The sequence below is a fragment of the Dipodomys spectabilis genome, unplaced genomic scaffold (assembly GCF_019054845.1).
Source record: "Dipodomys spectabilis isolate Male_0828 unplaced genomic scaffold, ASM1905484v1 ptg000136l, whole genome shotgun sequence".
Classification (NCBI taxonomy): Eukaryota; Metazoa; Chordata; class Mammalia; order Rodentia; family Heteromyidae; genus Dipodomys; species Dipodomys spectabilis.
Window position 1 is genome coordinate 9568209 of NW_024870813.1, and position 22466 is coordinate 9590674.

Here is a 22466-nt window from a genome sequence, read left to right on the forward strand (position 1 = left end):
CCTTAAAAAAAATCCCTGTGTCTGACTCTGTGACCCCCAAGGCAAATCTCCCCTGCCTCATCAGAGCTGCCATTAGGGCGACACCTGGTTCACTTTCAGTCTGTGTTAGTAAAAGAAAGGTCAGTAAACAGCACTCAAACAGACCCTGGTGAACTGCATGTGGGGAACACATGCAGGCCCTGGGACACATTGTCAGAAAATACTGCCTTCTGTGCTAATACTATCTCAGACGCTACAGGGCCCTCCTCTGTGGCAGATGGAAATTACTCTCTCCTTACTCCTCTTCAGTAACAAGAAAGAAGTCCTCTGAAGGACTAGAGAAATCCTACCACCCCAAATAGAAAATGCCTGATGCCTTCTCCCTTCTCTACTCCAGACGTGAAGAAAGAAAATAGCTTTGAGGAGGTGGCCTAAACTTCACTTGAAAAACTTCACCACTGAACTGAGTGTGGTACTGGTTTATTAGGCTAAAGCATCTACAAAAAAAATATTCCTTTAGACGAGGTCACAGGAAGACCCAATGTATACCCAGTCCTATTTCATGATCAACAGTAGATCTATGCATGTATCCCTAGTGTAAGATTTTACCAGCATTCTAAACACAAGAAAGACATACATCATGCTCAAAAGAATAAGCAATGGTTTGAAATGTGTCACTCTCATGAAGAACAGTGAACAGGCAGCGTACCTTGGGCTTCACAACCTTCATGAAGGCCCCTCTGAGCAATGCCTCTTCTCGTTCCTGTTTGGTTACTTTCTGGGCATCTAGGAACTTCAAGTTGGGCAGTTTGTACAAAACAAAGCACCTGGAGACAAGAGTCAAAAACCAATCAGAAGGTGAGGTAAGCCTTAAAGTTGCAGTGTGGCAATTTTTGTTGCATCCTTAGGAATCCCCACCTTTGAGCTTTTAGTTTAGGTCTTTTTCACTTCTTTGGAGATATTTACAAAGGTTGTATTTTACATAGACATACAAGTCAACTTTAGAAATAACAGTAGACCCTTGCTGTCAATAGATATATGATTCCAAAGAGACTTCCTACCACAGAGAAAGACCATTTTTCCAGATGCTCAAATATTTTTGGGCACCTATGATGTGCCAGGTTCTAGGAATACAGAGGAATTCAGATGTGAACCCCTCTACTCCCTTGAATGGGGAAGATACATCCACACACACAAACTAGGGCAGCTAAGGACTAGAGGTATGTACAGATGCATGTTATAATAATCAAAAGCTAAGAGAGAAAGGAGAAACAAAAATCTCAAGTGGGTATGTAATATGCTTGTGCCTCCCAGGAGCCCCCTCCAGGGCTACCTCTCATATTCACAGGTGATTTCCTAATGCTGAATGGTCTTCATATGCCTGTCCAAGTGAAAGGCGTGGCTTGGTTACTCAAGAGCCAATGAGAACTGTTTACTGGCTACCAATGACAATTTTCTCACTGTTCTCTGTTAAAAATCAAAACACTCAGAAGTAACTTTGGGGTATATTTTTCCTCTCCAACACAGTCCACCCTAAAGCCTGATCTGGAATTTGACCCTGTCTGTTTCCTTCTTCTTACCTGGCTTCAAGTATTGCCCCCTTACCTTTCCAAATACCCCTAACCTTACTCAAAATATCAGGAAAGTGCTATCCAGGGCATAAATGTTCTTTTTACCCCAAGTAGAATTCCCACCGGCCTCAGACTGTCAGAGAAAACTTCCATCTTCTGCTTGTAGCGGCAAACTCTGGATGACAACAGATTCTTTCAAATAAAGACATGTACAGACAGAAACAATATGTCAGGAGTGACGCGCAAAAGAGTCGAGACGCCCTCTAAGTGTAGGTGGGGAAAGATGAATATTCAGGTGAAGACAACATCACTATTAGAAAATCAGCCACTGTTTAATGATGGAGTGAAAGATTCCTTCCCGGGGCTGGCAGGAACCACGATGACAACAGACCGCACGTTGTCATTTCGCCTCACTTTGGATCACAGCCCTGAAATCAAAGGAGAAAGACAGAGAGAGGTGCTGGCTTTTAAGCTAGTTAAAAAAATTAGATGACAAAGAGCTTGCTGTCTTCAGAACACCCTTCTGATACAATCGAAGAGACAGACAGGGGTAACATAGACTGATTCTCAGGGTGACTTGATTCCATCTTCAGGACTGGCCTGAGTTTCCAGGTGCTTGTTGTTCAGAGAAGTTTGAAGGTCACTAAGAAGAGCTGTTGTCATCAATTCAATCTGACATTCATCGTCCAGGCTAAATGGATGAATTCTGATCCAAGTCAAACTTCAGACCAGCATTCAAACTTCCTCCTTCAAGTTGTCTTCTTTCATGTATCTTTCGTACATTCAAGAAATAAGCATTGGGCTGCTAGCTCCTGTGGGGAACTGTGCAAGGTGCTGACATACGGTGATGAAAAGACTAGAAGGCCTCTGCTCTCAAGGAGCTTATATTCTATCACGGTGCCTTGCAACTACGAGTAGGCATCAGCATCGCTGCTCATCCCTCAGAGGCTTGTTTAAACAGAGATCACTGGTCCCCAACCCCCAGACTTTCTGATTCAGGAGTTCTGGAGTGAGGCTTAGAATTTATGTTTCTAATAAGTTCCCAGGTGCTGCTGCTGTCCTGCTGAGAACCAATGTCCTAGTGAAAAATAACTCGATGAGGAATAATAGTTTTGGAATTATGAGCATGGCGATGCAGCCATGAGCCTCCTTCTCAGGGCTGCCAACCATGTGGGGGAGGGGGGTCTACAAAGAGCCCAGACAACAGCCCAGACCTTCCTGGCCCTTGGTGACTTAGAACTGGATCCAATATTATTGCCAAGTGATAAGTCAGTAGGCTTCTGGCTTGCCTATCCCATCCTGGTCTTGGGAGATCTATTTCCCTTTATTCTAGGTCATGTCAGGGTGTCAAAAAGCCGCAGCTTCAATCCTGAGTGTAATACAAGTTTGCCATAAAAATACAAGAGCAGATTCCTGAAGCCACAGAATGAAAGCTTTTACAATATCAATTCAACCCTTGTAAATTTAATCCAGGGTTATTTGTTGCACCGAAACCTCTTTACTGTGATGTATTACTTAGTTACCGGGGTTATCACAGCCGTATCCTAAAGTTGCATAGTACATAAAACATTTCAGTTAACAATGCGGGAAGGTTAACTCCCCCAGATAACCTGCAATCACAAGGGCTAGTCCAGATGACATCCCTCTGTCAGCTTCCACGAGCTATTGATGGTTCAATCAGTTTGTTTTGAAGGTAAAGTACAACAAAAGGGCAGTAAACTTATTCAGACTGTCAACAGGGGCTATCGGGAATGGGCCTTGCAGGTAAGTAATTCTGGGTGTTTTAAGGCTATTATCAAACAGCAATGGTTGAAGGAAGAGACAGCTACTAATAACACAGAAGGCAGCCATCATAAACCACTTTATGGCAGAAACCCCCATCCATAAATCCTGCAACACCCGGAGACAGCTTCAGATTTATAAAACTGCTTGTTAAGCCAGGGCATTGCTTAATGAAAAGAGATCCGTCTAAGTTCTGAGTCTCAAGTCCCTAGCTCCAGAGGGCTACTCCAATTTTCCTGACCTTCTCAAGGTGGCTGAGGGGAAGCCCCCAGGGCTGAAGGTGGTGGGAGCCAGAGCCATTTGGGGCTCTGTTATGGAAGATGAGGTTATCAAGAAGAGAGCAGGGGTCCTAGAAGCTATTTAAATACTCATCTGTCTCTGTCTGAAAACTGATTTCTTAAAAGTGAAAGACCAGCCACCAGGGTATCCCAGGTTTTCTCCCATTTCATGCAGAATGTCCCATATTCTTAAGCCTCCTTTAACGACAGAGCTAAAACTGAAAAACGTAGCAGGAGAAAAGGAACAACCTAAAGCTTTTGTTTGGGTTTTGTGTTGGGTTTTGTTTTCTCTAAAATCCAATTTTTCCACTCCTATCTCAGTGCTCTGGCGTTTTTTGTTTTTTGTTTTTTTCCCATCTAGACCTCAAAGAGAGAGATGTTCTTTCCTTCTGCCCACAATGGTTACCCCAGGAGAACTGGCTGCTCCCCCAGTTAATAGGGTACAACCACAGGAAATCTCTGATCATCACCAATATCTGCTGAAGGGGTTTGGCTACCCTATTTCTTTCTTGGAGCCTATTCACTAAATACCAAATGTTATCAAGCCTGTTTGTAATCCTAGCACATGGGAAATCAAAGATAGGAGGAACAAGAAGAGTTTAAGGCTAGCCTTTGCTATACAATGAGACCCTGTCAAAGGAAAGGAGGGGAAGAAATAAGGAAGAGGCAGGGAGAGAGAAGTAGGGAAGGAGGGAAGGATGGAGGAAGGGATGCAAGGAAAGAAGGTAGGCAAGCTGGCACGTGAGAGAGAGAGACAGAGACAGAGAGACAGAGAGAAGTTCCTAAGGGAATGAGGAAGTTTGGGTCACCGAAGTATCTTCTATTTCTTTCCATTTATAACATTCTCTGCCTTTTGCCTTCTTGGGCCAATGTATCAAACAGGGATACAATGAGCTACTGATGCCCTACCTGGGCAGATTACAGCCATGGGTGATCTATGAGCTGTTTTCAATCCACAACAACACTTACCACAGCAGGGCTTCCTTTATGCCAACAAATATCTCACTTCCTTGCATTACCTCAGGAGGTTTACTAACACAGGTTACCTCATGCTGACCAAAAGCACTGATCAACTGCTAAATATGGCTGATTAATAAAAGAAAAAGAAAAAAAGCATGAGCCCAAAGCCTTTCAAAGGTGGAAGAGAAAATTAAAAAGGAGGTAAGGTCTTCATAATGAAAATCTTGGGGGCTAAGAAGGTAGAGGAAAGTGTCCAGGATTAGAGCTTATCTCTGGGGGCTGAAGAGGATCTTGAGTTTAGTCTCTGCTGTCTTTCGGGGCTTCAGTTTATCTCTCTGTGAAATGGAAGGGATGGGCCAAATGGTGTCTAAGCATCCTTCAAATTATCTGGACTGAATTCTCTGTGCCTCAAAGTTGGTTTATAAGTGCTTCCATAGCATCCCTTCTCAATGTCCTGATTCCCTTGCATAACCCTCCCCCTTCCTTCCACAACGCCTCCAGATACAGATAGTGAGAGAAAGCCAATAAAGGCCAAGGAGTTCTGAACAACACTAAGAGTGGAAGGGCTCCAGATGCTCAGAGAGATGACAATGACTCACTCTAATGAGTCTGAAGTGAGCTCACCTACAGCATTAATGAATGTCTGACAACTACCAAAGACCAGCTGATTTTCCTCACAGTTCTCCAGCAGCATGTTTGAAGTCTCTGTGCAAACAATACACCCACAGGATAGTCCAAGGGCCTCTATGGAGGGTAACCAGCAATTACTATGTGGGCTTCTGTCACTTTGATCTCAGGGTCATGACCTTTGCTTTCTTGTGATCTTCAAAGCCCGGATTGTAGATTAGCTGGGGAATGCTAACTGGGTTATGTAAACCACAAGTTTTACAGCTTCTATGTAGTGGGAAATGGTGGTAGACTAGGACAGCCCAGGCCTGGAGGGTCTCTTCTGCCTGCCTGCCCTTGGACTGAGTGCTATAGACATTGGACAGGCCCCAGCACTGCTCCCTACCAGAGAACAAAGAAAAAAGACACCATATTTTAAATAATTTAAAGTTGCAAGGAGTACATTAGGGCTTATATTAGGGGAAAAGAGGAGACCCACCAGGGACTATCAGGGTGCAAGGGAATGCAGGACAAAAGGTTTGGAATAGAGCAAGCTTATTTGAAGGACCCTTGTTTAAAGATTCAAGCCCAGCACTTCGTCCACTATTGACTTCCAAAGCATTGTAGAAAACAAGAAGACAAAAAGGAAGACAAATGACAGACCAGTCTTAGTATCCAAGTTTATCATACTTGATTTGCTAGTTTGGCCTGTGTCAAAGTCTACCCAAAGTCTCTAAGTGCTATGATGTCTCTCTGGCCAAGTCTTTCCTGCCTATTCTCTTTTCCTGACCCAATCCCAAAGGCTTCTGTTACCACATTTGCATCCATTCAACATTCATCCCACAACAGCACCACTGTAATCCACACAGCAAAGCTCGGGTAGGTTTTAGCTCCCATAACATGGCCAAGGACATTTCTCAGCCAGGAGCTATGATGGATGGCAAAGGGAGCCCCAGGCATGGTTTCCCTCCTGCCCCAGCAACAACTCAACAACTCAGTAGTATGTTCATGCTCACACAGGAATTTAATGAGCCCATTTTACTGTAGGGTTGTGTGCCAAGAAAATCCAACTGGGTAGGTACACAGGGGGACGTGAGGAAGCCAAAAGGGTTTATTGGGGGTTGGGGAAGGAAAGGCTCCACAAAAATCTGTGACTTCATAAATCTAGTCACTTCCCATTTCTGGTCCAGCGGTTGGCCACAGCATCACCTAAAACTGAGCTGACCTCTTTGAAATCAACATCTCCTTGGAAATGAAACAACACACATACATATACTTGTTTTGATGTATGGCTGGGTGACATATTATAAATATTACATCACATAACCACAGTGGATGCCAATCAATAAGAAATTTTTTTAGACAGCACTAAATGAACCATGGATTCTTGCTGCTGAATACACTCCTTTAAAGCTCTTACTATTGCTTAAATGATTAATATAAGACATATTGTCAGAAAATGTACTTAAAGTGAAAAACAGTAAACTACAGAAATATCATTCATTCTTTAAACAATTTTCTTGTGGGAATGTCACATCAATTTACATAGAGGGGCTTTCAGGAACAGCTAGAAAGAAGGTAGATAGACCTCATGCTTTATGGGTGAAGGACCCAGAAAAATATTTTATTGAAAGAAAAACAAAAAAGCAGCTGCGTGGCTTTGTATAAATGGAAATGCCACCAGAACTCTGATTTCAAAAGTCATATTGTGAAACTGTAAAATTTCTCAGGGGTAAATGAAGCACAAACTCCAGGATAAACAAAGCAAAGCTACTCATAGACCACAAACTGGAACTACATCGTGTATCATGCACACATTTATCTCTTCTGAATACAAGAGTGAGTACCTAACAATCAAAAATAGAAAGAAATGCGTAAAGGAATAAAAAATGCAAACCTGTTAGAGAATCAACCCCCTATTCCCATCCTATTGTGCCATCAGATGCAGCATGCAGTGAATGTGTAACTGAGTGGCACACATTTAATGTTTCCTCCATTGCTTTTAGTCTCTACTTCCGTCAGTGCAATAGCATCTTGCCTTTTCTGTGAATGACTTATGGGTTCTCTAAGGTAAACCCCTGATTAGTTATAGTTTGGGCCATGTACAAGTGCTAGAATTCATCCCCTCCTGGCTAGGTGCTAGGTGCACTCTAAAAACAGTCTGTTCCTCCTATCTTTCCCAAAACACAGACCTGGAGTGAGCAGGACCAGGGATGTCCAGGTTAGGCCGTGAGATGAATGAGTCTTAGAGAACCAAGCTCTCCCCTAAAGAATTAGGATTTGGGTTAAGTCTGAGAAAAAAAATGATCTGATGCATATGAACTACATTTGTTGGATCCAAATAGCATTCAAATAGGTTTCAAATGGTCAACAGGCATCTGAGGTGCCCGAAGGTCCCTGCATCTGCCTGTAAGTACTCAGCTCTGAGAAGGAGAGGTGATTCCAGACCTCCACCTCCAGCAAAGTTATGGAGAGATGTTTGCATCTCCAGCACTAGTTAGGTACTGTTGAGGCTTCGTGTCACAAGTAGACTTGGTCGTTACTCACTGGAAGCCATTCTCTAGATGTTGAAACGTATGTATACAGTAGTGAGAGAAACCTCTACAATGGAATCCACAAAAAGCTGAGACAGAACAGGGAGCACATGGCCACTGCCCAGTCGCCGTTGGTGAGGATGCGAGAGCCAGCTGAACATCTGAATCTCCAAAAGATGATCTGAAGTTTGCTACTGTGATGCCTTGGATGGTTCAGAGGTCATTGGGGATCACTAATAAAAACACACTTCCCATTTTAAAGGCTCCCTGGCCAAAACTGAGTTGACATCAGATCTGTTACTTTACAACATGAATCTTAAAATTTTTAACCAATGTGACCATTTACAATAACAAGTGAAGTGTTATTAGCTTTCCTTTTTCACTTGCAATCTTATAAGCCCTCTCTTTGGGGGCGCCAAACACAACAGGACAAAAATGGAAACTTTCTTTCTACTATCTCTCAATTTAGAAAAATAAAATAACAAAACTTGCCAACAGTAGTAGACACATATAATACAGTGAATACATGAATACACAAATAAATGAATGGACATGAATGAAAGCATTTGTGAACATAGAATACATATATACATGTTATGCACATATCTATTATTGAATCATTTTTATGAATTAAAGAAATTCAGAAAACAAATGAGAATTCCTTCAAAATATGTTTAATGGGAAAACTTTGTTGTACTTCTGTAATGTCTCAAGATATATTTAAAGTGCTACAGTTGCCAAGCTATCGAATCAGCCTAGGTGTTTATCAACATATGAATGCATAAAGAAAATGTGGTATGTATACACAATGAAGTAATATGCAGCCATAAAGAACAGAATGATATTATGCAATAAAACGAATGGTATTTAAGACATGTTAAGTAAAATAAGCTTGCTACGGGAAAGATATGTTTTCTCTCATATGTGGAAAATAAAATTTTTTTAAGTAGAGGGACTACTAAAGGGTGAAGGAGTAAGGGAGATGACAGAAATGGGAAAGCAAGAGAGGGTAGTTGTGAGAGTGGACATAATCCAAGTACAATATAAGCATGCCTGGAAATGTAACAGTGAAACCATTAATATGCACAATCAATACCAATCATTGCAATTTTAAAACAATCAAGCTTTTAAATGCCTGAGTTGAATAGTGTTCCAGAAACAAATTATATTCTAAGTGATTGAACAACTTAAAGTGAGGACTTAGAAATGTGAAAGTATCGACTTGCTGGATATGAACTACATTTTCCCAAATATAACTCACATTTAAACCTACTGCAGCCTCATATCCCAAATGAAAACTCTGATGATGGAGAAATACTCAACACTTATTTAAAGTAAGATTATAACTTATTCTAAGTTGATTTGGAATAATCTAAGACCCCTGAAAATTAATGAAGAAATCCAGAAAAGGAAGTAGGTTATACAATTCAAATAGAACTATAACTGAATTCTTGTAGCTTTATTAATGTGTGTATACATTTTAAAATTCAAAATAACTTTCAGTAGTTATTATGGTTTTCCTCTTATATAAACTATATTCTTTCATTAGTCACCACAGTATATTCAATGAGTCCACAAAGAACAAGTTCCTCTGAAACTGTTGGTCTTCCCTCACTCTTTCAAATTTATGTCCCTGAAACCCTATCTATTATTCCCTTTCTTCTTTCCTCTTTTCCACATTAACATGGATAGGGTGTTAATACTGTGACACAGAGAAAAGCTACATACATGCAAAGATCATTAAAACATTTATACAATAAGAACCAAGAATGGGGGTGTGTGGAATTCAAAATGAAGAAGGAAACCAAAATGAATTTTGTGCATCAGGTAAAATCAAGAGAGGTAAAATGATTTAGATGTAGAAGAGAAAAAAACTGAATTTGTACCTGAAGCCATCAAAGCACATGGCTAATGGATTTAAGGCAAAGAAGTACAGGCATGTGGGCCTTCCTCTTGGGAGTATATGTGATTTCCCTAAACTTTGGTGGGAAGAGGTCTGTCTCTAAAAGGTGAGTCTGAGGTATAGTGCAGAATACAATACAAACTAAAGGTCAGCAAACTATAACAGGGGTCAAATCTTGTCTATTTTATAAATGAAGTTTTATTTTAACAGAGCCAAGTCCATTTGTTTACAAATTATTTAGGCTACGTATGTTCCAGAACACCAGGATTAAATAGTTATGACAGACTTCATAGAACTGGTAAAAAACAACAACAACAGCAACAACAAACCTACTTATTATTTGAAAAGAAAAAGTTTGTAAACCTCTGACATAGACCACTCAACAGCTTTTCATCGGCCTTGTTTCTGTGACTCAACAAAGGGAGACAATAGCTATGTGTTTTCCAAAGGTCAGAATGCTGACAACATGTGAAGTCCACTAATATTTATCATTCGCTTCTGCGGCCCTCAGTATCACATCATCCTCCAGAGATTCATTTCTTCCACCACATGGACACTTACCTGTATCTCTTGTAATCTTCCTCATCCTTTTCCAAGCTGACTAGCTCATTAGGACACGCCACATTGCCCAGCAGACTGAGGTACTCCAGAGATGGTGTTACTTTTGCCAGGTGATCAAGCAGACACTCCAAATCAGTAATGTGACAAAGGTTAAGGGTCATAATCCAAGAAGACAAAAGGTTTAGTAAGGACCTAAGACCTTAAGTGATAGACACAACTGCTGCTAGTTTTTGCTTGCTGTGTCAAAATAGGTAACAGAACCACTTAATAGGCTGCAAGACTTATTGTGATTCAGTTTCAGAGATTTCAGTCCATAGTTGTTGGGCCCACTGATTCAGAGCTGGAGAGAGATAGAACATCATGTTTTCCGGAAGGTGTGATGGAGGCATCCAGTTCCTAAAAGGCAGGGAGAAGTGTTGGGGTGATAAGCCAGGGAAAAGTTTCACCCCCAAAGATGTGCCTCCAATGACCTACTTTCTCATGCTAGACTCCATCTCAAAGTTTTCAGAACTTCCCAGATGATGCCGCCAGCTGGCAACCACACCCTCAGTAATGAGCCTCTTTTTGAAGGGGGAAGAGTATTTCTTATCCAGACCATAACATCACCACAGCAGCTAATAAGACAGGCTGTTCTTGCTCCTACATGATGACTGGGTAAAGACTCAAGTCCATTTAGCTGTGGGCATAGGACATTGCTAATTTTTCACTTCCACTGTTGAAAATACACTCCAACTTCCCCCTAGACCAGTAAGGCAAAGACTAGATCATTGCGGGACAATGGGCCCACTTACCAGACTTTTCTTTCGTTACATTTAAAAATTTAATGGTAAAGGACAGATTCTACTCAGTAAAATACTTCACAACATATAAATGCATGGAGCTTACTTTCTAGAAATAAAAAGTAGATTTTTTTCAAATATATTCTCTTTTGCCTTGGAGTAGAAGGAATTTGGCATTTTAACAAAGGGGGCTGTATGGAGGATATAAGCATTGCTCAGCTGCCTCTTAGGTAGCAAAAAAGCACTAGTTTGGAAGAAAATGAGAACAAAGCTAACAGATAAAGACAACAAAAATTAGGATAGATTTTGTTAATCAAACTTATTAAGCAGATCAAAATGAACTGTCCCAGTCTGTTATGATCTAATATTCTGTGAAGGAGAAAACTGAAGAGAAAGCACAGAGGAGGTACACCATGATGAGATTATCCACCAATGGAATCCACTGACAAATCAGGGCAAACACAGATCCCCCAGCTAAATATGAAAAGCCATGGATTTGTGGAATTACAGGTAATGGGGAAAGGACTAACCCACTTCAACCACTGACTTAATCTGCATTAGCAAAGCCCTTAGCAGAGCGATGATGATTAGACAGGCCACGTGTGAAGGCCATGACTTCCAGAGTCTACAAAGAGGAGTTGGTCAAGCAGCAGACAGAATGAGGTCCTTGCCAGGCAATAGAAAGGGGTTATATACACAGGGAGATGCCATATACAGGAATCAGAGATTCAGAGTCCAGTTTCTGGGTGTGAGGGTCATGTGGACCTAGAAGAAGGTAAAGTCAAAGAAAAAGGCTATCTCACCTGTCAGGATATTACCTAACATTGGAATATTACCCATATTTCCTTATGCTTGTTTTCAGCAAGGCCCAGAAGAATGAACTCTGCATACACTCCCTAAACTATCTGCCAATGGACCACTACAAGGAGGCACATTCCATTTCTGATCATCATAATAGACTGAATCTTTCTGTAACTTCTATCTGTGAACCCAATTTCATTACTTGGTTTTATAGACGAATAAAAAGCATTCTTCTCTTTCATATGATGAGCCCTTCAAATATCTGAAGCTCACATGCCTTCCTTGGATCTTTTCCAAGCTAAGTTCATCAAGCATTTTTCAAACAAAATGCTCTGAACCATCTCATACAGGAACAAATGCTATGCCATGGGTGGGGGCAAAGGGGAGACAGTGAGTACACACAACAGGAAAAAGATAAGCAGAAGAGCAGTGTGTACGTGGTCATTCACTGCTGACTTCAGTTTCCCAATATCTAGCCCATTTCCTAAACAAAGACAAACAAAGTGGATGATTTTCATCCTTTGACTCTTTCACAAATAGCATTTGGAGAGGATCACACATAGTGTGATGACAATAGGCGTTAATAGAAAAAGAGTTACCAGAGATCCAACCAGGAAAGTAAGGTTGGAAGGACAGGGGACAGACAACCAGGAATCAAAACATGATGAAGACAAAACATAACAAAAGCTTTTTAAACTGAAGTTCAACCATCATACTCTGTATAAAAAAATCATCACGGGGCTGGGAAGGTGGCTCAGCGGTAGAGCGCTTGCCTTGCATGCCTGAGGCCCTGAGTTCGATTCCTCAGCACCACATAAGCAAAAAGAAAAAAGCCGGAAGTGGCGCTGTGGCTCAAGTGGTAGAGCACTAGCCTTGAGCTGAAGAGCTGAGGGACAGCACCCAGGCCCAGAGTTCAGGCCCCACGACCAGACCCCCCCAAAAAAATTATCAATATCTAAATACAAGTAAAATGACAGTGAGCAATTTCAGGGAAAGTGTAACTTTTCCAACAGATTCTATCTTTGTATGCTTTGTTGCCTGTATGTAAAGAAGTGAAAGGACAAAGGAAAAATAAGAGCTCTGCCACCTGCGATCCACATCCTTCTTATTTATATCTAGGCAAGGGTACTTCTGGGCATATGCTTTGGCATGCCTTCCTCAAAATTCTTTATATCTCCATCCAGTACTTGGGATTCAGCAGCGTTCAACAGGGCCATCCAGATGTAGTAGTACCCTGTGCTTGAACCTGGACCACTCTCAGTTCTACCCTCTCTACTTCAGAGTTTGGTCCAACCCGTTCCCCACACAAGAGACCTGTGAGATGCTCTGGGAAAACACTAAGACTGGTCACAAAAACTCAAATCCAAATCCTCATTCCAAGAGGGCAGCTAGACAAGCTAATCATTCACCCATGTTAGAACAGTGTTTCTTTGGTGGGACTACGAGATATCTGGTTATCAAAATAATGCTGACACACAAATTCAGAACTATTCATGTAAAAAGGAGACCTCGGTGATGAAGAGGAAGGCTTCTCTATTATGGATGGGAAAACTTGAACCCAAACCTATTTGCTGCTTCAGGCAAATTCCTTCAAACTTGGGTCTGCTTCATCTCCTATACCAACAGGGAACTATGTGGAAGCATAGTTAAAATAGGCAAGATTTGCAAGCTGAGGAAACGAGTAACTGAATTTGAACGAAATTAGTAAGGGAAGCTTAGCTTGCCCACCATCTGGGGATGTAGGAGTACTTTAATCTAAGTACATATTTATATGTAGATTTCTTTCATAGAGCTAACAAGGTATATATGCAAGGGATTCCTTGCTTGCACAGAGCCCTTTTAGAGTCTTGGGAAAGGCCCTTCTCAGTCACATGATTCCGTATTTTTATAAAATGTACAAACATAAATTATTTAAACTCTCATTGATTAAGATCATTGTCTTTCTACATTTCCCTCCTTGAGCTGAACGACAGGGGGAATGGCTTCAGGAATCCTAGTGATCTGGCTAGGATGAACATATCTATATGTAACATTTGTGATTCAGTGGGATATATTTGTGTGACTTGCAGTCATTGTTATTATTGTTATAATCCCACCACCAACAAAGCTAATCTTAACTCTGGGGCCCAACATAAAACTGATGATATATGATTAATGAACTCTAACTCAAAGAACATTTAAATTAAATATACATACCCACCCCCTAACTTGGAAATGTTCTGAAATCTTATACAGTTCATATGTGGAAAAAAAGTAAGAGTTTCTCTAAAATCTAATCAATCCTATAAGTTTTACCAATACTATGTTTTTGGTGAAGTTCCCAATAATAGGTGTGTGTGTAAGTTGGCTTTCTATCATTAAAATGAAGTACTGAGACAATTAACTTAGAAGAAAGGCATATTTTGGCTCACAGCTCTGGAAATTCCCATCCAGACTGGACTGAACCACTGTTTTCAGTCTCAAGTGGGTGGAGCATACCATCTGGCAATGATGGACAGTACATAGTACAATCAAGATCTCACCCAACAGACTAGGAAGCAAAGGGAGAGAGAAAAAGGAAAGATCACGATCCAATAAACTCCTTCAGAAGCACAGTCCCAGAGACCTGCACACCTCCTATCTCCTCCATGCCCTTAACACAGGCACCTCTGCGGGACACTTATCCATAACACAGATGTGAGGAAACAGAAGGAAACATTGCTAAGCCACCAAAAATAAAATATCAAAATTTCAAAATAAAATTTCAATCAATCTAAAGACTGATTAGGAAATAACGAGGATTATGCTCTCTACAGTAAACATCACAGAATTTCATCATACTGACACTATGAGAACTTGCAAAGAGAAAAAAAGTAGGGAAAAAGTCCTGATACAAGTCCATGTAGTATAAGAGAACTGTGTCTATTCTAGGAATTTTAATATTTGAGTTACTTATCAATTCAAATTTATAAACAATTTCCCTTTATATGTTTTTATTCAAAGTAACATTCCTTTCACACCTCATTTAGCAGTCATCATTCTGTCTCTAAGATCCAGAAAAGTGAATCAGCCTTGGAAAAGAAGGTTGTATATCCTCTAAATGCCCTTCCTGATAGGCACTTCTTGAGCAAAGGGGGTTGCAGGCTCTGGAAATCTTCAGTTACTCATGAAAAGAACTCCAATGATTTCTAGGAGTCCAACTTATTTAAGATATTTTGACATTCCAACGTTTTGTGCTTTTTAACAATCATCCAAAATGATGTCAGAATGAGCTAATTCATTCCCCCCCCCACCAAATCCAAACTAGATAGGAAGCACCCAGTGCCTTCTCCTTGTATGCTCTTGACCAGCCCTGCATTGACCACCACTGGAGTATGAATTAGAAGGAGTTCTAATTGGCTCCTCAGTCTCCTGGGTCAATAAGGGCAATGCAGTCCTGTCTTGCCTGATTTCGGGCTGAGACAGAACTTGCCACATTCCTTTTTGTCAGGCTGCATGGAAAATTAAGCAGAAGCAATTAGTGGAGGAAACTTGGTATCTCTGGCTAACCAAGACCATGGTAGTAGAGAAAGACTCAGGGATGTTCCTATGGGTGTCTTTTCTTTCTTTTTGAAAAATTGGAAGTTACTTGGCACAGTTTCAACTATCTCCAGCTGGATTCTCAGCACACACCTGGCTTCCCTCATCAAGTCTTCTCTGGAGGACTTGGCGTTTAGATTTTCTTTCTCAGTGTTGTCTACAGAAAGTTGCCATCACGAAGCCCAGCTGTCAAGGCTGAGCTTGCCAAGGGAGAATTTCTGTGAGAGTCTAAGATCAAAGCAACATCTTGTTCCTAAGTTTGGAGCAGAAAGGAAGAAGTGAGCCTGTCTGCGTACATGTCCAGGTGCAAAGTTCTGAAGTAGTTAGTTTCTCAGGTGACAATGGTATGTCTAACTTCTCTGGGCTCAGCTTTAAATCAGAGGGAAGTTTTCTTCAGCACAGATGATGCAGGCATGGCTAACCAGAGATAATCATAAGTTTAGCTTCTTGAATGTATATTTAATACGATCTCATAACATTATCACATTTGAGTCTTGTATACGTCAGAAATATTATCACATCCAAACAACAATTAGGAATACTTGGGTAAATAGTCACAAGCAAGTAATGTCAGAGTTTAAAAGTCCAATCTAGGTTCTAAAGGAATTTCATTTTTAGAAGGAAAGTAACTAAATTGCCTAACCGATGGAGTGAATTAAATGCTGAAAAATGAAAAGCTATACATGTTTTTGGATGGATATCATATGTGATGTTGTTATCCAGCTGTCTTCTCACCTCAGATGGCTGAGTTTTCCAGTTAGGCTTATTTTTTTAAAAGCACCAAGAGTTTACCTGGGTGTACTAAGAAATTTTAGTAAAGTGTGTCAGGAAGTTATAAAGTCTTTTAGTGCTAACAAAAATACTTCCATTGGAATCTCTCAATAATACTCTGCAGGATGTATTATATTACCCATTTTATAAAGAAACTAGGTTCCTCTACAGTGTTCAGAGATTTCTACAAGATAACAGTAAATTTCTGTTGGAACAGAGATCCACTGAGTCACTAAAGTGGTCTTGCCTTAGCCTAGCTGTGTAACATGTAACACTACCATTGCTTTTCACTGACACTACAATTCAGACTCACTTCCTATTACATGTGCTGAAGCAAACAGGATTACATTAAAAACTGTGATTCCAAATAAAGCCAGGTTATACCAAAGAAGGAAGTTGGCAAAGTGTCAAAGGTGACATATCTACATTTTTGCACAGGTGACATATCTACATATTTCCAGAATTTACAATTGATTCCTTACTTGTGATTGAGTATTCAGACATGACATGGCTGAGACTATCACTAAAGATCTTACCTCCCCTGGCAGGAGAGTCATGGATTGTGTGTGCACGCTTGTGATTGAGGACAGTGAATGAGAACATGGGCCAGCGGGTTCAAGTTTATGACTACTGACTACCAAGTCAATCTAGATGAACCAAAGGTCAAAGAGTAACCGTTAAAAAATCAAAAGATGAGGAGGTTATGGTGGGCAGCCAGGCTTCCATGTATTACAGGGTAGGACATCAAAGATGAGAACTGAATACAAGGGGAACAAAGGAGTAGCAGGACTGAGATGGGAAATGAAGCAGAAGTTATATAGGTGTGAATGAAGGCAATGGCTAGATAGAGAACTGACAAGAAATTTGCTTGATCCTCCTAAAACTGGACTCAGGAATCTCATGAGCAGACTCCCTGGGATCCCAGCTGGGAGCAGGACTTTGTCATGGCATAAGCAGCTTCCACATCAGACTTCTTATATGGTCATTTGCCTCTCCTTTGAGTTTCAGACTCTAGGGCTAAAAATGAACATCCTTGGGTTCAGATGGAACTGCACCATTGGCAATCTATATGACTTCTAAAAGCATGGTCTTCTAGATGTTCCATAAGAATGAAAGGTATTCAACAGTGGTGCCCAATCTTTACAATGATTTGAAGGCAATATTAAACTGCCAAAAATAAAGAAGTCAAGGAACTATGGCCCTGGCTGTGTGGTCTTAGATCAGGTAGAGTCACCTAATTCTCTAGGATAGCAGTAACAACAACACGCTAATCCCTACGTGGCACTTACCATGTTACTGTAACTTGATATTGGTGAGAAACTTAACACATCCTTCACAACAACCTAGGAGTCAGGTACTCCTACTGTCCCCATTTTTTCCATGAAACCAAGACATACAGATTCCTAATAACTTACTCATGGTAGACATGGTAGACTCAGTCTTGTCTTACATCCTATTTTCTTAAGCACTATGTGGAATTTCCTCTTTCTAAAGGATAAAAAAATTAATCATCCAAGTTGTAAAAGTCTATTAAGATATAGCATTATTATAGACATTTAATTATAAATAAAACTAATTGTGCAAAAAGAATTACACTCAGTGTACCTGATTTACAGAATGCTAACCTCTCTGTACAACTTAATAATAACAAAATTATATTTAAGAATGAAAATTTTTTAATAAAATTTAAAAATATATTTATTAAAAATAATTGTTTGACTTACTAAGTTCATTAAAAATTATTAAATTTATTAGAAAATAAGTTCAAAAATTAATCTAGGTTTACATAGGAGATATATCAGATAGGATAAATGTCATCTCTTCTACAGATGCCAAACTTAAAACATTAAACAAAGCCAGATACCGGTGGCTCACACATGTAATCCTAACTACTCAGGGGGCTGAGATCTGAGGATAACGATTTGAGGCCAACCTGAGCAGGAAAGTCTGTCAGACTCTTAACTCTATTAAACTATTCAGAAAAAGCTGGAAGTGGTGTTGTGGCTTAAGTGGAAGAGCACTAGCCTTGAGCAAAAGAAAAAAAGGGATAGTGCTCATGCTCTGAGTTCAAACCATAGGAAACCAGAAAGGAAACACACGCACGCACACACACACACACACACACACACACACACACACACACACACACACACACAAGAATTTGATTTTTAAAAATCCCAGGGCTGGGAAGGTAGCTCAGTGGTAGAGTGCTTGCCTCACAGGCATGAGGTCCTGGGTTCGATTCCTCAGCACCACATAAGCAGAAAAAAAAAGCCAACACTGTGGCTCAAGTGGTAGAGCACTAGCCTTGAGCTGAAGAGCTAAGGAACAGCGCTCAGGCCCAGAGTTCAGGCCCCATGACTGGCAAAAAAAAAAGAAAATTCCAATTTTGGATAAGATTCCTAACGTGTTCAAAGATCTTATTTACAAGAAAGAACTAATACTTTTTTAAATTTTTTATTTTTTATTTTTTTTTTTGGGTCTGGTCGTGGGGTCTGAACTCTGGGCCTGGAAGCTGTCCCTCAGCTCTTCAGCTCAAGGCTAGCACTCTACCACTTGAGCCACACTGCCACTTCCGGCTTTTTTCTTTTTGCTTATGTGGTGCTGAGGAATCGAACCCAGGGCCTCAGGCATGCAAGGGAAGCGCTCTACCACTGAACCACCTTCCCAGCCCCAAAAAGAACTAATACTTTTTAAGAGGCCAATAATGAGTTGATTCTAGAGCTCCTTTCATCACAAAAATGAAGTCAAATTTTCAGAAGAAAGGATGCTAAGATCTGTATAGACAGTGCTAAAGGAATGAGCTCTTGTTCTTTATATCCACAATGTGTGTGGTTCCCCTCCCATGTTTATTCTACATTTGGCTTGCTTTCACAATACAAGTAGGACTTACAATGTACTTGTACATGGGTGATTGAGCTCCTAGAATACCATGTTCATGTAATGTGGTTTATAAAGCATTCTAGAGACCTGTAATCCAACCAATAACCAGCATCAACCTCTGGACATAAGAGCAAAACCATCTCAGACCATCCAGCTCTAGCTAGATGCATAAGTGACCTAAAGTAAGACTAGCGAAAAAACCATCCAACTAGCCCCAGACAATGAACTGAGCCATAGAATTGTAAACACATAAAATATTTGTTGTTTTAAGCCACTAAATTCCAAGACAGATTATTGTGTAGCAAAAATTAACTGATAGAGCCTGTGTCTAAGGCATTTCACGGGGAGCAACAGCAATGTGGAAGCTACCAATTGTTTGAGAGCCTGAACCATTTTCATAATAGGCAGGAGATTGTGTGGGTTGAAAAGGTAGAATCAGGAGTGTTAGGATGGCATGAATTTACCTACCTTTTGGTATGTGACTTCTAAGTGAAGTGGAAGGGAAAGCTGATCTTTATTACCATTAAGAGAAGGAAAAAAGGAAAGAAGCCACATTGCACCCTTGGCTCTAGACAGCGTTATAATAAGTCAGGTTTACAGCTACATGGTGCCTTCAGCTTCTGCCCTTCCCAGGCTATTCTTATTACTTTCACAGTATTACCACTGAAGCTCCAGGAAGTTTGAGGCACAGGGCAGCAAAAGGACTCAACCAAGGACAAATATAATCCTCAGCTTTTGGAGCCAAGAAACCCATTAAAGTCTGCTATCATCAACCTTAAAAATGAAACCATCATCCAGCCCAACTTATTTCTTTACAGGTGAGGAACAGAGGGTCTCAGAAAATGACTTGTCCATGGCCATACAGCCAAATCTGACTAAGCTGACTCATAAACTCGTCTGCTATTGGCAACCTTAAAAATGAAACCGTCATCCAGTCCAACTTATTTCTTTACAGGTGAGGAACAGAGGGTCTCTAAAAATGACTTGACTTGTCCATGCCCATACAGCTAAATCTGACTAAGCTGACTCATGAACTCAAGTTTATAGATTCTAATAACTACAGTGACAAGTGATACAAGTCATGAGCACTAGGGCTCAAGGGAAAACTATATTACCTAAATTCTATTTTAATAACCATCCTATCTTTGATTAAGAATATTGTCAAATTAATCACTAAAGACAGCCAACAAAACCACAAAACTCATTAGCTACAATAAGTTTTCAAATAACTAGGATACTTGGTTGACCAAAGGACAGAAGAGGAAAAGCCACTAAAATTTCATTAACACAGACTCTGTACTTACTTACATGTCTTCTACTTACATTTTTGTGAAAGTATCCATTAATAATAGTCACCAGGAGCAAATCTGTTAAGGTCTGAATACTTGTATGCACCCCAAATTCACGTGTTGAAACCCTAATCATTGGGGAAGTTATTAGATCATAAACGTAAAGCCCATATGATGGGATCACTGCAATTATATAGAGACAGGAGAAAACTGGCCTCCTCATGTTCACTTCCACTCTCCACCATGTAAGGATTCAACACAAGTCATCATCAAGAATCCACACTGGCCTCCTGTTTCCATATCCCTAGCTTCTCCAATACAAAAAGAAACCTTTGTTGTTACCCAGACAGTGGTATTCTGTCATGAAGCAAGTGCTGACCTAGACAGTATTTCACAGAATAAAGAAAATACTTGCTTATGGATTGAACTATAAACAGTGGCTAATAACTGCTTTTGAAAAAAAAAAAAAACTCAAATGCTGACATATGCAAATATGCTAAACTTAATGTGTATGTCTGCTTATATTTTACAACCAAAAGGAAATATTCTGGTCCCTTTTCTAACTTATTGTGTCAATGTGAACAAGTGATTTAACTACTCCAGGTCTCAAATGTTCCATCAATAAAACAAAGCAATCAGACTTCCAGTCTGAAGCTGCACTGAGGAAAGAAAAGAACTTTGGATACAACCACAGCTGGGATTGAAACTGAGGCCTAGCATCTGGGCAGCTGTCTGACCTGGGGGGCCTAGGCCTCACCTCTTTCAGCATCTAGATAAATTTTTTAAAATGACACCCTTCTCACAGGGCTTAGTAAGAATAAAAATTGCTATAAAGTACCCTAAAAATTACCTAGGGCCTATGAACACTTTAATCATGAAATGCTACTAATAATGATTAATTTCTTCATTCTTGATTATTTATGGAATGTGTTCTCTGGGCCAGGCAATTTTATCTATGTTTAAGACACAGAGAACTCCTTGCTTCACAGGACAGGCATTTTAGTGTACGGTAATCCAGACTCCCAACAAAGGAGAATTCCAAAGCAGTTCATGTCCTGAATCCCAACTGCATCTGGATTAGGTGTTCACCTTCTTAGGGGAAGCCACACTTTACAATGTTTTTCTATGCCTCTCATCACAGCCCAAGATGGTATTCACAGGAAGCCAGAGCCAGGTCTGGTATTCAAATGTGTCTTTCCAGTTCAGTTCTTTCCTCCCTCCTCACCCTCTCCAGATCGTCCCTCAGCCTGCAACAGCACCTTCCAGCACCTTCCAAAAACTTCCAGAGGAGGCCAAAGTTTGCTTAGCGGCATTACCTCCTATTTCCCACCAGAGGTCGCCCTCCCACACAAGCCCAAGCAAACAGAAGCGGCTTTGCCTCCTCCACGGCAGTGACATTATTTTCTTTCTCTATTTTTATCTATTAAAAAGATTTCTTCGCAGCCATAACTTAGATCTCTACACTAAAATGGAGCAACAGGAAGATATAATGGTGCATTTCATTTATGAATGACCTATAATAAATTACTCTGAAGTGTCCTGAGTGCCAGAAGACAGAACGCTTTGTCTGCCCATGGACTGTATTTCACATACTTTAATTTAGCTGACACATAAAACTCATTTGACATTTTGCAGGTATTTGTGTGGGGCGGGAATGGAAGGGGGGGCAAGAGGGGACAACTAGGTCTGGACGGGAAGTAGGGGGCCAGGCAGGAAGGGGGGGGACAGGCACAGCGGGCAGAGAAAAGGATATTTGGTTCTTGTTGAGGGTTAAGGTGTGCAGCTGGGGTAGCCCTGGCAACACAAGGTCGTCCCCCAGCAGATTGTTGTCCAAGATGAGCTCCTCCAAGCTCCTGAATGCGCTCAGTCCTTCCAGTGACCTGCAATGACAAAGGCAAGAGGAAAAATGATCCTGCACTAAATCAGAGAGGCTATTATGAGCCGAAATAAATATTTTAACCTTCCCTTTCAGGACTGGGAATAGTTTGGGCTTGGTGCCTGTCAGCAAAGTGAATGACAAGAATTAGTAGTGGGAGCCAGGGGTGGGGGCGGTGGGGAGAAGGGGCCGCTGGCACTCCCTGCATCCTTCACGCATTGCCAACATGAAGGATGAGGGTCACTTAGTAAGTAGCCAGGATCCAAAACAAAGGGCTTCAGATACGGCCTGCAGGATAAATTTGTCAATGTCTTGTGCCTTCAGGCACCCAGCCT

At 40.7% G+C, this 22466-nt stretch overlaps 1 protein-coding gene across 1 annotated transcript in view; it reads right to left on the reverse strand.

Annotated features, from left to right (window-relative positions):
- Lrmda (leucine rich melanocyte differentiation associated) overlaps positions 1 to 22466 on the reverse strand; it is a 1111100-nt gene that overhangs the window by 456383 nt on the left and 632251 nt on the right. The window contains exons 3-5 of the mRNA XM_042690338.1: positions 22009 to 22135; positions 10175 to 10314; positions 689 to 806 (exon numbers count right to left, since the gene is read on the reverse strand). Coding sequence (XP_042546272.1) covers positions 689 to 806; positions 10175 to 10314; positions 22009 to 22135 — 385 coding nt within the window. The remainder of the gene's footprint in view (positions 1 to 688; positions 807 to 10174; positions 10315 to 22008; positions 22136 to 22466) is intronic.